Here is a 16,963-nt window from a genome sequence, read left to right as displayed (position 1 = left end):
TTGATTATATACATATAGTAGACAAACTAAAGTTTATTGTTACATTTGTGGCTGGGTTGTCTATTTTTCTGATAGGTACAAGAGTAAACCTCAGGATGACTTTGAAGATCCCAAAGATGTTCAAGCCATCAAGGAGGCCCAGTTGTATATGGGAGACTTCAATCTGAAGACAGCCTCAGACTATAAGATACCTGAGCACATGAGAGTAAATGCTGCCAAGAAGGAGGAGGAACTGGGACACCTAGACTCCATGGTACTTACCCACAGCTTTCATGACAATGAGAGGCACCCTGAGTTTTTAATGGAATTCTGCTGAAATCACGCATTTCACTAGATGGTCTATAAGGATATATGGTTATAGAAATTTAGAAGTGGAAAAGATCTTTATGATTTTTTAGAATGCCTCCTTTTTACAAATGAGGAAACTGAGGCCCATAGAGGACAAAAGATTTGTCCATGATTATTTAGCTAATATGGCAGAACCAGCCTTCAAGTTAATTACTTGGCTAAACACGTTTCATGGGTGAAACTGAACTCATGATAAGCTCATGGCTATATTTTATAGACTTTGAATTTCTGAAATTCAAACATGTCCTTGTTGGATATAGTTTTTGGCTGCTGTGGATTGCCAAAGACTTAGGGAAAAGGCCGGCCATTGTTTAGCCTTTTTCTTTTTTTATGACTTAAAAATTTTGTAGGTGTCTCAATAATAACCAATAACATATTCCTTTAAAAAAATTTTATCTGCATTCTGCCAAACTGCTTCCAATTATCCTGATTTCTCATCCCCATTTTCTTACTAAAGTCTCCTCTCCCTGTCATAGTAATTCCTTAATTTGACGGACAAGTGACTTTTCACACATAGACACTCAGAGGGTATCTGAGCCACCATTTTGAGAATTGGGTACATGGTCACCTACTATGGCCATGTAGTTTGCACATTACAAGACATCACATTGAAAAGAGTGCCAATCATATCATAGATATAATATATTAGAATATTTTATATTTTTCTGGCAAATGGAAGTAAAGTATCTTGAGGAAAGAAAGAGTCTTTTTCAATTTCACCAAAGATGCAGGACACACCAGCAGTACAAAGGGTCCTATTATGGCAAATCATATCCATATATAAATTTTCATAGCTCATAGCTATGCTTTTCTGTTTAAGCAGACATTTTGAACATTTTCTTAGTGACCATTTAGATTGTTTTTCTAGCTGTTCATCTAAGGTAATTCTTGTTTCATTTATCATGTTCCATCCATCATCATAGAGAAACGCTTTTTTGACTACAATTTTCTAGTCGTCCAATCTGAAATTTCATAATCTAGCTAGAGATGATGGACAGGTATGATGTCTTGAACTACATTACACTGAAATCCATCTTATTAAAACAGCATAAAATAATGTAGAGCACACTATTCTACAAGTTAGAGAAGAATTCTGTTCCCATCTCTGCCACTTAATAGCCATGTAAACTTTGCTGGTCATGTAAATTTCCCTAAGCCTCGGTTATATTATCTGTAAAAGGGGTATTAATACCAATTAACAATAAGACCTATCTAGTCTACTTCATAAAGTTAATGTGAAGGTCACAGTCAATAAATGGTCATTACTGTCATGGCTAAATTAAAAATCACTAAAGTATCAAGTTTTTTTTTGGAAATAGCATATTATATATTCCCCTTCCCTGTGGCCATTGTTTAGGTATGTGGGGTATTTGGAAAACTAAAAAGAAAGTGTGGTGTGTAAAGAGGGCTCCTCAAAGAGGTGAACCTAACAGTCATCAGGCTGGCTTAGGTTTGTTCTTTTAAGCTTAATTCTCAGTCTTCAGATGCTTCAAAGAGGTCACCCATTCACATAGGTGCTGGGTTTTGAGTTTACATCTTAATGCTTTAAAGGTTTATTCTTTTTTTTTTTTTAAAGATTTTATTTATTTATTTGATGAAGAGAGACACAGCAAGAGAGGGAACACAAGCAGGGGGAGTGGGAGAGAGAGAAGCAGGCTTCCCACTGAGCAGGGAGCCTGACGTGGGGCTCGATCCCAGGGCCCTGAGATCATGACCTGAGCTGAAGGCAGCTGCTTGACAGCTGAGCCACCCAGGCGCCCCTTTAAAGGTTTATTTTTAAGTATGTAAAACATCTCTATTTTGTTACAGTGTTCTTGCTTCATAGGTAGTAATCATACAGGTAAGTTTTATAAGACTGCCTGGAGAAGTGCCTTTTTTTTGAAGTATAACGTTCAGTGTTATATTAGTTTCAGGTATACAATATAATGACTCAACAAATCTATACATTACTCAGTGCTCACCACAATAAATGTCGTCACCATCTGTTACTAAACAACATTACTCCAATCTTATTGACTATATTCCCTATGCTGTACTTTTCATCTCTGTGACTTATTTATTTTCTAACTAGAGGTTTGTACCTCTCAATCCCAGTCTATTTTACCCAACCCCCCACCCTACCTCTGGCAACCACCAATTCTCTGTATTTAAGAGTCTGTTTTTTTTTTTGTTTCTCTTTGTTTTGTCTCTTAAATTCCACATGAGTGAAATCATATGGTATTTGCCTTTCTCTGAGTTATTTCACTTGGCATAATATACTCTAGGGCCATCCATGTTATCACAAATGGCAAGATCTTATCCTTTTTATGGATGAATATTTCATTGTATGTATATACCACCTCTTCTTTATCCATTCATCTATGGATGGACATTTGGGTTGCTTCCATATCTTGACTATTGTAAATAATGCTGCAGTAAACCTGTGGGTGTATATATATTTTCAAATTAGTGTTTTCATTTTCTTCAGATAAATACCCATAAGTGGTATTGTTGGATCATATGGTAGTTCTATTTTTAATTTTTTGTGGAACCTCCATACCATTTTCCACAGTGGTTGCACCAATTTACATTCACACCAATAGTGCATGAGGATTTCTTTTTTTCCACAACCTTGCCAACACTTGTTTTTTCTTGTCTTTTTGATACTAGCCATTTGACAGGTGTAAGGTGATACCTCATTGTAGTTTTGATTTGCATTTCCCTGATGATTAGTGACATTGGGCACCTTTTCATGTGTCTGTTGGCCATTTGTATGTCTTCTTTGGAAATGTCTATTCAGTTCCTCTGACTATTTTTTAATTGGATTTTTTTTTGGTGTTGAGTTGTATAAGTTCCTTATATATTTTGGATGTTAACTCCTTATTGGATATATAATTTACAAATATCTTCTCCAGTTCACTGGGTTCCCTTTTGATTTTGTTGATTATTTCCTTTGTTGTGCAAAACGTTTTTATTTTGGTGTAGTCCCAACAGTTTAGTTTTGCTTTTGTTTCTCTTGCCTTAAGAGACCTATCTAGAAAGATGTTTCTATGGTTGATGTTAAAGAAATTACTGCCTATGTTTTCTTTTAGGAATTTTATGGTTTTAGGTCTCACATTTAGGTCTCTAATCCATTTTGAGTTCATTTTTGTGTATGGTATAAGAAAGTGGTCTAGTTTCATTCCTTTGCATGTAGCTTTCCAATTTTTCCAGCACCATTTGTTGAAGAGACTATATTTCCCCCATTGTATATTCCTGCCTTCTTTGTTATAGATTAATTGACCATATAAGCATGGGTTTATTTCTGGGTTTTCAATTCTGTCCATTGATCTAAGTGTCTATTTTTGTGCCAGTACCATACTGTTTTGTTCACTACAGCTTTGTAGTATGTCATGAAATCTGGGATTATGATACCTCCAGTTTTGTTCTTTTTTCTTAAGATGCTTTGGCTACTTGGGGTCTTTAGTGGTTCCATACAAGTTTTAGAATTATTTGTTGTAGTTCTGTGAAAAATGCTGTTGGTATTTTGATAGGGATTGCATTAGATATGTAGATTGATTTGGGTAGTATAGATATTTTTAACAATATTAATCCTTCCAATCCATGAGCATGGACTATCTTTCCATTTATTTGTGTCTTCTTCAATTTGTTCATCAATGTTTTATAGCTTTCAGAGTATAGATCTTTCACTTCCTTGGTTAAGTTTATTCCTAGGTATTTTATTCTTGTTGGTGCAATTGTAAATTGTTTTCTTAGTTTCTCTCTCTGCTACTTTGTTATTAGTGTATAGAAATGCAACAAATTCCTTTATATTAATTTTGTATCATGCAGCTTTGCAGAATTAATTTACCAGTTCTAGTAGATTTTTGATGGTCTCCTTATGATTTTTCCTATATATAGTATCCTGTCATGTACAAATAGTGACAGTTTTACTTCTTCCTTACCAATATGGATGCCTTTTATTTCTTTTTCTTGTCTGATTGCTGTGGCTGGGACTTCCAGTATTATGTTGAATAAAAGTGGTGAAAGTGGACATCTCTGTCTTGTTACTAATCTCAGAGGAAAAGCTGTCAGTTTTTCACCATTTAGTTATGATGTTAGCTGTGGGCTTTTCATATAAGGCCTTTATTATGTTGAGGCATGTTCTCTCTAAACCTACTTTTTTGGGGCTTTTTTTTTTTTTAAATCATGAATGGATGTTGAATTTTGTCAAATGTTTTTTCTGCATCTATTAGAATGATTATATAGTTTTCATTCTTTCTCTGGTTAATGTGATATATGACATTGATTGATTTGTGAATATTGAACTACCCTTGCACCCCTGGAATAAATCCTGCCTGATTGTGGTAAATAATTTTTTCAATGTATTGTTGACCTTGGTTTGCTAGTATCTTACTGATTTTTGCTCTATGTTCATCAGACAAATTGGCCTGTAGTTATTATTACTATTTTTGTAGTGGCTTTGTCTGGTTTTGGTATCAGGGTAATGATGGCCTTGTAGAATGTACCTGGCAGCTTTTCTTCCTCTTACATTTTTTGGAAGAATTTGAAAAGAATAGGTTTTAATTCTTCTTTAAATATTTGGTAAAATTCCCCAGTGAGTCCATCTGGTCTTGGACTTTCATTTTTTGGAAATTTTTTTATTACTGATTGAATTTCATTGCTAATAATTAGGTCTGTTCAGATTTTCTATTCCTTATTCAGCTTTAGGAGGTTATATACCTCTAGGAATTTATTAATTTCTTCTAGGTTGTCCAATTTGTTGGCATATAATTTTCCATAATATTCTCTTATAATCTTTTTGTATTTCTGTGGAGCCAGTTGTCATTTCTCCTCCTTCACTTCTGATTTTATTTGAGTCATCTCCTTTTTTCTTGATGAGTCTAGCTAAAGGTTTATCAATTTTATCTTTTAAAAAACAGCTCCTTGTTTCATTGATCTTTTATTTGTTTATTTTTTATTTATTTGTTTCTATTTCATTTATTTCTGCTCTAATCTTTATTATTTCATTCCTTCTACTAAATTTGGGCTTTTTTTTGGTTCTTTTTCTAGCTCCTTTAGGTGTAAAATTAGGTTGTTTATTTGAGCTTTTTCTTGTTTTTTGAGTAGGCCTGTATCACTATAATCTTCCTTCTTAGAACTGCTTTTGCTGCATTCCAAAGATTTTGGACTGTTTTTTCATTTTCTTTTTTTTTTTTTTTTTACTACCTCTTTGATTTTTCAGTTGACCCATTCATTATTGAGTAACATGTTATTTAACCTCCATGTATTTGTGTTCTTTCCTTGTAATTGACTTTTACTTTCATACCATTGTGGTCAAAAAAGATGCATGATATGATTTCCATCTTTTTGAATTATTGAGACTTGTTTTGTGGCCTAACATGTGATCCATCCTGGAGAATATTCCATGTGCCCTTGAAAAGAATGTGTATTCCCTTTTTGGATGGAATATTTTATATATATCTGTTAGGTCCATCTGGTCTAATGTGTCATTCAAAGCCACTGTTTCCGTGTTGATTTTCTGTTTGGGTGATGTATCCGTTGATGTAAGTGGGATGTTAAAATTCCCTACTACTATAGTATTACTGTCAATTTGGAGAAGTGCCTTTGATCCTTTTTTTTTTAAACCTGTATATTTATGCAAAGTAACTCTTAATAGCCTTTGGACCACCTTGTTGTCTAATTGTGCACAGGATTAGGGCTGTATGTGCCTACAGGCTCTGGTAAGAGCATTTTGGAAACAGCTGGTAATGAGGGAGCAATGGGCCACTCTGGCTCCTGTGGCTTGAGGCAGGGGGGCATAGTTTGGCTTAGATAAATGGAGAAGGAACCAAGAGAAAGTGTCCTGGAATCTCTTGGTGTGCATGATACAGAAATTCAGGATCATGACATTGCCTGCACAAGAAGTAACAGGAATAATATGGCCAAAATGCAGAATAAGAATAGGCTAAACTTTAGTTTGGCCCTAAGTGGGCAACCCTAAATGTATCTAAGCCAGTGGAATTTGAGTTTCCATCAGGGATAGGCAGTTACATTTGTATGTTCCTTACCAAAGAATGACCTTCCCCTCACCCAGCTCTGGCTGAGTACAAGACTTCAGGAAGGACTTCCCCTGGTTGGTCAGAAGAAGACAGCAGAACTGAGCCCTACAAGCCACCTGAGGGATACCAGAGGTCACATCCACACTGTCTTCCTCTTTTGGAGAAGCTAAATGGGAAACAGCCTAAAAGCTAAAGAAAAGAGTAACTTAGTAGTGAATAGAAATGATCAGATAAATTTTTTTTTCTTGGATTTTTGCTAGGCATACCAGTCATGGGACAAAAGTCATATTTCAAACTGTCCTTTGTGAATGGATTGTCATTTTGTTTCCTTCTTTTTATCAGGCCCATTCAAAGAAAAAGAACATGAACAAATGTATCCTCTCTCTTCGAGACCTTAAAGTGGCCGTCATCGAGGAAATACAGTGCCTGGTTCAAGAACTGAAGAGCATCCAGTCGATTCTTCACATATCCAAGCACATTCCTATTCCCCAAGTCCCCCAGATACACCCAGAAGAAGTTCCAGAAAAGAGATTTCAGTATGATGAGGAAACTCTCCTAAATTTTAAGCGACAGCAGATGAAGATTCAGGGTGAAACATCCTCCCAGCTGGAACAGGGAGGGTCTACAGGCTCAAGTGGAGGATTCCTCAGACTCTCTTCTAGAAAGAACAGTGATTTGATGACAAGAGATTCATTGTCTAGATCATCAAAGGCATCAGCATTCTGTGTAGATACTGCAAAATTACTGGAATTTGAAAAAGCAGATCCAATTGATATAGAGCTGGAGATTATGAAAAGGGACGAGATTAAACACTTGTACATGCAACAGTATTTAACCAACAGGGTAAGGGGTGACACTGCCTTTTTCAAGCTGAAAGAGAGGAGAGCGGGGAAGAACTAGATTTCCTTTCTTATTTATTGATTTAAATTTTCTCTACAGTAATCTTTCCCAAGCCCTGACCGGCCCACAACTCCCTGAAGGCTTAGCTTCCTCCCCATCCATGGCCTTCTGATAATTATTGTGCTCTGCCCAAGAACTTTAGAGCTTTTAAACGTTTTGCTTTGGGAAAAGCTAAGAATTAAGGACAAATCCATGTCAATTGGCATCTAACTGAAGTCTTGGTAAGGGGGAAATGATGGAGCAGCTTTCAGATGATGGATGGAACATAATTTAAAAACCTTCCAGAGAAAATGGGGCACCTCTGCTTTTTACATCCTCCTCTTTCTCTAACGTGTGATTTGCCTCATTGGTGGGAGTGTTCATGGTGATGACTGGCTTCAAAATTGTTCTGGAGCTGGAACAGCACCTGTTTTTATTTCTAGGAAGCCAGACCACGTTGGGGCCAGTGGTACAGGAGGTCCTCTGAATCCAGAAGGAAAAGGACCTTTGCTGGCTAGGTGGCTCCCGGCTGCCAACCGTGTAGAGTTCCCTTCCTCAGTGTCTGTCTGGCTCCACCCTGTGAAGGCACCCCCTATGGCTCCCCAAACGTATTCTTCACTCATTATCTCTGCTTTGTCCAGCCTCGCTTTCTCACTCTTCCTGCTTCTCCCACTCCCATTCCCCACCCCCATTCTGAATTTTGTATTTGCTTATTCCTTTGCTATTTCCTCCCACCTGCAATGATTTCCTTTCAAATGTGAGTCATCATGCAAAACTTAGTCCAATTCCAAACCTTCTCCAGAATCTTCTGTCCACATTACATACTCTTCTTTTGTCTAAACTCCAATTGCACCTATAAGCAGCACCTAATGTTTTCCACTTATCTTTCTTGCTGTTTTATGTGTGTTAGTTTTTTTAATTGAAGTATAACTAACATAGTGTTATATTCATTTTTGGTGTACAGTATAACAATTCAGCAATTCTATACATCACTCAGTGCTCATATGTGTTAGTTTTGTCTTGCAAATTAGATTACACAGTTCTTGAGAGAAGGGCCACATATAATCATCTTTTGATTTCCCTGCAGTGTCTAGAAAATGCCAGACATATAGTAGATACCCAGTAAAAAAGTTTGGTTTAATAGTAACTAATTTATTTATGGTATCAACACATTTATTGGACATTCTTTGTGCAGGAACAGTGCTAGTTAGATAGGGATGCAATAATACTCAAGCCAGACATATTCTCTATCCTCATAAAGCTTATAGGCTATCGGGTGAGTGAGAGCAAAACAAGCATGAGCCTTACAAACTTAAACACCTATGTTTCAGAATGGTGTTACACTGAAAAAATATAGTCCTGCCTCAAAAGAAATTTAAAAATAGTTCAGACTTGTTGAACAAACATTAAAGAAGAGCCCACTTAGTCTACAACCATACATAAGTAAAAGTTTAATTTTTTTTTTTTTCTTCTTCACTGTCCCAAACCCAGAGATCTCTTCCTTCTCCTCAGCTACGGGCTGGGCCTTCCCTCATTACAGGTTCTTGACTGTTGAGACTCTCCATCATGCACAGCCTAGGAAAAACATGGAATGGTTTGTCTTCTACCTATTCCCCTGGTTTTCTCAGGGGAACCAGCCCCTGGGACTCTCTCTGGATCTCTTCATTGCCTTTGGGATGGGGTGAGGGAGAAGCTGTGCCAAAATCAGAGCAGAATGGAGCCTCTAAAGTCCTTGGGATGGCAGTGGGAGAAGGTCTAGAGCAGGACTTGGGATATGTCGTTCTTATCCCAGCTCTGTCACAACTTAAATCACCTTTGGAAATGTTTGAAAATTTTCAAAATAAGAAGTTGAAGGGAATATGTAGTGCTTCCTGTATGAAAGACAATGTAGAGATGCTGTGGGATAAAGTGGAGGCAGATAGAAACACAAGGACCTCCTAGTCTCTGATTTCAACCACATAGTACACTAAGAAGGGCATTCTTGATGGCTTAATCATGGTAAAGAAATAGCTGGAAGGATTATAGTTACAGAATCCCTACCGCTTAATAAATTTATATAAATTTTATAATATTGATAAATTGATTTATAGGACTACACATACCCATGAGCCCATATAATTCTTACTCCATAACAACGGTGTAACGAGAAAATGCTTCTACCTAAACAAATTAGTATTGTTCAATAGTTTTAAAAGTATACTTACCTGTTCTTAACTCCTAACACACCCTCAAATCTTTTTCCACCTCAGATCAAAGAACTGATTGTCACTTTTGATGCAGAACTCCGTCTCCTGAGGCATCAGAAACTGAAACTAGATACTCAGATGAAATTATCTGACCTTCACCATGTCACATTATTTCAAGAAATGCTTCTCCTCAAGAATTTTGAAAAACAGGAGAACATACTTCAAGAGCGTGTTAATTCATTAGACAAAGAAGAACAGGATATGCAGGTATGAGCCGGCAGGAGAATGCTGGCTGGCTGTATCCTTTAGTTATGGAGGGGACTTGATTCTTTGTTTCCTTCTTCATCTTCTCAACTTAATTTCCCCTGTTGTTCTAGTCCTCCTCTCTTTTGTCCCTCCTCATCCCCCACCCCCAACCCTCTCTTATTCCTGCTTGTTCTGCTTTTGGTATTCTTGAGAGAGAGAAATGAATCAGACTTTACAGTGAATTCGATCGGATGTTTTGTATGGTAGGAGGATAAGTTTTCAAGAGTGAGCCTTCTATTTAGTTTACGAATTTCAAAGTCTATTTTTATTGTCACTAGCTATCATATAAAGTTGAGTTTTGATTATATGTTATCCTTATGAACATACTTGGAAAAGAAGTTGACTAGTTTTTTAAATACCATAGCTAGTTTCACGGTAATATGTAATTGAGTATCTTAGGAAAGTAAGTTTCTTTGTTTGTTATATATATGTTAAATTTAAAGAGCTAAATGATACCATCCAACTTTCATCTCAAAGGAAGAAGGATTCCATCAAATAGATATTACTGAATAGTAACACCATTTTTAAGGTATATCTGCTGCACTAAGGGATGCAGTGTCTTTTTGTTTTAGTTGTCATGTATTCATATGAAAAACATCTTTTGTTTTTGAGACCACACATGCAAAAGTATTAGCTGACAGTAAATATTTCACTTAATTTAGACTTTTTGAGGAAGCTAAACATAAAAAGCTGATCTTTATCCAATTCTGGAGTTAACTGATTTTTACAAAAGAATTATAAAATTTTAACCAAATAAATGGATGGCTCTCCAACCATCAGAAATGTAAACTTCTATGAAGAAGGTTAAAAAAATGTTTGTGAACTGTAACCTTACATTGTAATATATATTATTCTCTGAACCTGGTTTATCGGAAATACTTTCACTTATTCCTATTTTTGTTCATTTAGTGGAAAATAAATGAAACTCTTAAAGAGATGGAAGAGAAAAAGAATGAAATTGCCAAGCTCCAGGACCAAGAAAAAGCACTCTATGCTGGTTTCCAAGCAGCCGTTGGAGAAAACAATAAATTTGCTAATTTCCTCATGAAGGTCCTAAAGAAGAGGATTAAGCGGGCGAAGAAAAAGGATGTTGAAGGAGATGCCGGTTTGAATTTCTTTTTAACATATGATTCTATTTTTTTCTCATTAACATGAAATAGAGAAATAACTAAGGATATATTTGACAGCTTTTGTTCCTACAACATAGACAGAAGTTCTGTGGGCTTGAAGGGGAGAGGATATAAACCTGTAGATCTCTAACCCTATGGAGTTAATTTGTGTGTGTGTATCTGGTTTGAAACAGCTTAGGGTAGTTCATGTAACAAGCACATCTTCTCTTCTGTTTATATGCCAACTCAGTGTCATCTTTGGTCAAATATCTCGTCATGTCCTTCGCCCAAGTTTGAATAGGATTTTTTGCTTCTGAGGTTGAAGCGCCCTCTGTATGGTCTAGGCGCTAGTCTGTGTCAGACAGGTGCTGTGCAAATATTTTCTTCCGTTGTGTAGCTTGTTTTTTCATTCCCTCAGCATGGTCTTTCACAGAGCTGAAGGTTTTATTTTTGTTGAGGTCCAATTTATAAGGTGTTTTTCTTTTTTTGGTTTTCTTTTTTTTGGATCTTGCTTAGGTTTCAAAGTCTAAGAACTCTTTGCCTAGCCCTAGGTCCCAAAGATTCTCTCCTATTTATTTCTGAAAGTTTTAGGGTTTTACATTAAAGTCTGAAATCGATTTGGGCTTAATTTTTCTATAAGGTGCGAGACTTAGGTCAAGGTCTGTTTTTCCCTCCTGTGAATGTCTAATTGCCCTGGCACCATTTGTTGCAAAAGCTATCTTTCTCCCATTGAATTGCTTTTGATCTTTGTCAAAAACCACTTGGGCATATTTGTGTGGATCTGCTTCTGGATGTTCTGTTCTGCTGATCAGTTTGTCTAGCTCCCCACCAATACTGTAGTCTTGATTATGGAGGCCATTGAGTTCTGAAGTCAGGTCAACTAATTCCTCCTATTTTATTCTTCTTTCTCAGAATTGTTTCAGCTATTCTATTTCCTTTATCTTTCTATATTTCAAAATAATTTTTTGTATATACAAAAAGATCTTGTTGAAATTTTGATAGAAATTGTGTTAAACTTTTATATCAGTTTGGGGAGAATCTGCATCTTTGTTGCGTCTTCCAATGAGTGAACACAGTATGCATTTAGAGATTTGATTTCTTTCATCAGCATTGTATCATTTTCAACATACAATTCAGGTTCATGTTTTATTAGATTTATACTGAAGTATTTCCCTTTTTTAAGTGACTTTATTTTTATTATTATTATTTTTTTTTTCCAGAGAAAGAGCAAGCGAGTCAGGGGAGAGGGGCAGAGAGAGGGGGAGAGAGAGATTCTCAAGCAGACTCACCACTGAGCACCGAACCTGATGTGGGGGCTTGATCTCACCACCCTGAGATCAGACCTGAGCTGAAATCAAGAGTCAGATGCTTAATCGATCCATCCAGGTGCCCCTCAAGTGATTTTTAATGCTATTTTTTTTTTTTTTTTGGTGGTGGTAGAAATATTTTATTAAAATCTCACACAAAGGGTGCCTGGGTGGCTCAGTCAGTTAAGTGTCTGCCTTTGGCTCAGGTCATGATCTCAGGGTCCTAGGATCGAGTCCCATGTTGGGCTCCTTGCTCAGTGGGGAGTCTGCTTCTCCCTCTCCCTCTCTCTCTCTCAAATAAATAATAAAATCTTTAAAAAAATTCTCACACAAAATCCTAGAAAATGAAATAAGTGGCAGACTAATAGCATACATTAGTACAATTTTATAGTGCTATTTTGTTTTTAATCTTGGTGTGGCATGTCCACACTAGTATATAGAAATACAGTTGCTTTTTAGATGTTGATCTCCTATCTTGTGACCTCACTTATTAGTTTTAGAAGTTTTTGATAGATTCCTTGGGAATTTCTATGTAGACAATAATTTATCTGCAAATAGGTTCAGTTTTATTTCTTTCTTTCTGCTCTTTATGCCAATTTCTTCTTTTTGCCTTTTTGCATTGTTTAGAACATCCAGTACTACATGGAAATAGAGTGCTGAGAGCTGACATCGTTGCCTTATTCACAATCATAGGCAGAAAGCATTTAATGGTTCACCATTAAGTATGCTACCTGTCGGTATTTTGTGGATACTCTATCAAGTTGAGGAAGTTCCCCTCTGTTCCTAGTTTTTAAAGTTTTTATCATGAATGGGTGTTGAATTTTGTCAGATGGTTTTCTGCCTTGATTGATGATTATGTGATTTTTTTTCTTTAGCTTATTAATATGGTGTGTTACATTGGCTGATTACTGATTATTGAATCAGACTTACACCCTTGAAATACCACCCCCCCCATGGTTTATAATTCTTTTTATATATTGTTGAATTCTATTTTCAAATATTTTATTAAGAAATTTTGTGCCTAGAGGCGCCTGGCTGGTTCAGTCAATAGAGCATGCAACTCTTGCTCTTGGGGTTGTGAGTTCAAGCCCCATGTTGGGTGTAGAACTTATTAAAAAAAAAAAAAGAAGAAGAAGAAGAAAAGAAAAAAAAATTTTGTGTCCATATATTCATGAGGATCATTGGTCTTTAGCTTGCTTTTTTCTCTTTTTTGTACTATCTTTGTCTGGTTTTAGTATCAGGATAATACTAGCTTCACAATATGAATTAGGAAGTCTTCTCTTTGATTTTCTGGAAGATAATGTATGTGGTAGTAATTCTTTAAATTTGGTAGTGTTCTCCAGTGAAACTATTTGGACCTGTAGATTTCTTCAGGGGAGTTTTAAAATTACAAACTCAAAAGTTTTTTAAAGATTTTATTTATTTATTTATTTATTTATTTATTTATTTATTTTAAAGATTTTATTTATTTATTTGACAGAGACAGAGACAGAGACAGCGAGAGCAGGAACACAAGCAGGGGGAGTGGGAGAGGGAGAAGCAGGCTTCCCGCTGAGCAGGGAGCCCGATGTGGGACTCTGGGATCATGACCTGATCCGAAGGCAGCTGCTTAACGACTGAGCCACCCAGGCGCCCCAAGATTTTATTTATTTTTGACAGAGAGAGAGTGTGTACAAGCAGGGGAAGCAGCAGGCATAGGGAGAGGGAGAAGCAGACTCCCCGCTGAGCAGGGAGCCCGATCCCAGGACCCTGGGACCATGACCTGAGCCAAAGGCAGACACTTAACTGTCTGAGCCACTCAGGTGCCCCTCAAGGGTTTTTAATACAGCTATATAACTATTCAGATTATCTATTTCATATTGGGTGACTAGTGGTAATTTGTATTTTTATGTGTGTGAAATTGGTCTATTTCATCTGAGTTGCCAAATTTATGTGTGGGGGGATATTCATTGTATTTCTCTATTATCTTTTTAATATCTGCAAGGTCTATAGTAATATCACCTGTTGCATTCTTGATATTGGTAACTTTTTGTTATCCCCCCCTTTTTTTTAGACTTGCTAGAGGTTTGTCAATTTGATCTTTTTGTGAACAAACGGGATAAATTTGGATAACTTCGGATAGGTGATTTTTTAAAGATAATTTTTCTACTTTCAATTTTATTGATTTCTGCACTTATCTTTATTATTACCTTCTTCTGCTGGCTTTGCATTTATTCTGCATTTCTGTTTTTAGGTTTTGAGGTGAGTGTGAATTATTGATTTGAGACTTTTCCTCTTCTAATTTAGTGCTGTAATTTCCCTCTTAACACTGCTTTAGCTGGATTCTACAAATTTTGGTAAGTTGCATTTTCCATTTTCATTCATGTCACTGCAGTTTTAAAATTTACATTGATCTTTCCTTTAGGCCCCATGGACCATATAGAAGTGTTTTGTTTGGGTCCAAGTGTTTTGAGATTTTCTTGGTAAGTTTCTGTTATGGATTCCTAGTTTGATTCCATTGGGGTCAGAGACCACATTCTGCATGATGTCAGTTCTTTTATAGTTGTTGAAATTTGTTTAATGGTCTAGCATATGGTCTGTCTTGGTATATGTTCTGTGGGTACTTGCAAAGAATGTATATTCTGCTGTTTTGGGTTAAACCTTCTATTACTGTCAATTGGATCCTGTTGGTTAATGATACTATTCAGGTCTTCTAAGGTAGTCTTGCTGATTTTCTGTATAATTCCAATCAAATGTTGAGAGGGGGTGTTGAAGTCTCCAAATATAATTATGGATTTATCTATTTCTCTTTTCATTTCTATCAGTTTTGCTTCCATATTTGCAGCCCTGTTTTATGCACACACATTCAGGATTACTATGTCTTCTTGATAGATGGACACTTTTATCATATAAGGTCTTTCTCTGTCTAGAGTATTTTTCTTTGCTCTGAAGTCTACTTTATCTGATGTTAATATAGTCACTCCTGTTTGGCTCTGATTAATGTTTGCATGATATCTTTTCACTCCTTTTACTTTCAATTTGACTATGTTACTATACTAGAAGTGAATTTCTAGTAGACAGCACATGGTTAATGTTTCTTATCTACTCTTTGTCTTTTAATTGGTGTACTTAAACCATTTAGATTTAATATATTAGGCCTTCAGTCTGCCATTTATTTATTTTTTATTCTCTCTGCTTTCCATCTTCTACATTTTCCTACCTTCCTCTGGGTTACTTGAACATTTTTTAGAATTCCATTTTAATTTTCTCTAGTCTTTTGAGTGTATCTCTTTGTGTAACTTTTTTAGTGGTTGCTTTATAAATTACATTATATATACATAATTTATCCCAGACCACCAGTGTTATCATTTTACCAGTTTAAGTCAAGTATAGAATCCTCATCTGCCTTTACATCCCTTTATTTCCTCCATTTATAATATAATTGTCTTGAACAGTTCATCTACATACATCTAGAACCACATCAGACAATGTTATAATTTTTGCATCAACTACCAAACATAATTTAAACACTCAAAGGGAGGAAGGAAGCCTATTATATTTACCTATATTTTTGCTTACCATGTTAATTTTTCCTTGATGATGTTCCAAAATTCCTTCTTAAAAAAATTATTTCCCTTCTCTTTAAAGAATGTCCCTTATACATTCTTTTAGGGTAGGTATACTAGTGGCAAACTGAAAACGTCTTAATTTCCTCTCCATTTCAGAAAGATATTTTCACTGGGTATAGGATTCTAGGTTGACTTTTTTTTTCTTTCAGCATTTAAAAAATATTGTGCTACTTTCTTCCAGCCTCCATGGTTTCTGATGAGAAATCCTCTGATACTCAAATTGTTCATCTCCCAAAGGTGAAGTCTCACTTCTCTCACTGCCTTTAAGACTTTTTGTCTTTAGTTTCCAGACACTTGACTATGATGTATCTTGGAGTAGATTCTTTGGGTTCAGACTGATGAAGGTTCACTCCTTTAATCTGTCAGCTTATGTCTTTTGCCAAATTTGAGAAATTTTCAGTCATTATTTCTTTAAGTGCTTTTACGAACCTCCTTTTTCTTCACTCCTTTTGGGACTCATGCCATGAATGTTTGACCTTTCATTATAGTCCTATAGGTCCCTGAGGCTCTGAGGTTTGAGGTTTGTTTTTCAGTTTTCTTTCTGTTTTTCAAACTGGATGACTTCTATTGTTCTGTCCTCATGTTTACAGATGCTTTCCTCTGTTCCCCTCCATTCTACTGTTGAGCCCATCTACTGAGTTCCTCTTCTAGTTATTGTATTTTTCAGTTCTAACATTTCCATTTAGTTCTTCTTTGTATCTTTTTCTTTCTGATACTTTTTATTTCTTTGAACAGGCTTTGTATTTTTCATTTGCCTAAAGTGTGTTATAATTGGTTATTGAAGCATTTTTATCATGGCTATTTTAAATACTTTGTCAGATAATTTTAACATTTCTGCCATCCTAATGTTGACATTTATTCATTGTCTTTTCTCATTCAGTTGGAGATCTTCCTGGTTCTTGCTACAGTGAATGACTTTCAGTTGAAACCTGGAAACTTCCATATTATGTTATAAGACTCTGTATCTTATTTAAATCTTCTGTTTTTCTTGGCTTTTTCTAACACTGCTCTTCCAGAGAAAGGATTGGGTGCCTACTCCTTATTGCCATACTCAACCTTCACTGTGACTCAAAGGAAGGAGGATCTCCTTGTTCTGGAGTTCTGGTTCCCCATGTAGTCTCTACTGACAACATAGTGGGGATGGCCTTGGGACCTCTGCGCAATGGTGAAAGTCCTGACTTTCCAGGTTCTTCTTCTTTT

At 36.1% G+C, this 16,963-nt stretch overlaps 1 protein-coding gene across 1 annotated transcript in view; it reads left to right on the top strand.

Annotated features, from left to right (window-relative positions):
• The window catches only part of CFAP44 (cilia and flagella associated protein 44), a 144,635-nt gene that overhangs the window by 110,426 nt on the left and 17,246 nt on the right, over positions 1–16,963 (top strand). The window contains exons 25-28 of the mRNA XM_036107180.2: positions 76–253; positions 6,711–7,211; positions 9,497–9,700; positions 10,649–10,844. Of these exons, the coding sequence (XP_035963073.2) occupies positions 76–253; positions 6,711–7,211; positions 9,497–9,700; positions 10,649–10,844 (1,079 nt within the window). The remainder of the gene's footprint in view (positions 1–75; positions 254–6,710; positions 7,212–9,496; positions 9,701–10,648; positions 10,845–16,963) is intronic.

Source organism: Halichoerus grypus, chromosome 1, assembly GCF_964656455.1.
Source record: "Halichoerus grypus chromosome 1, mHalGry1.hap1.1, whole genome shotgun sequence".
Lineage (NCBI taxonomy): Eukaryota > Metazoa > Chordata > Mammalia > Carnivora > Phocidae > Halichoerus > Halichoerus grypus.
This window is presented reverse-complemented; position numbering and strand designations above follow the sequence as displayed.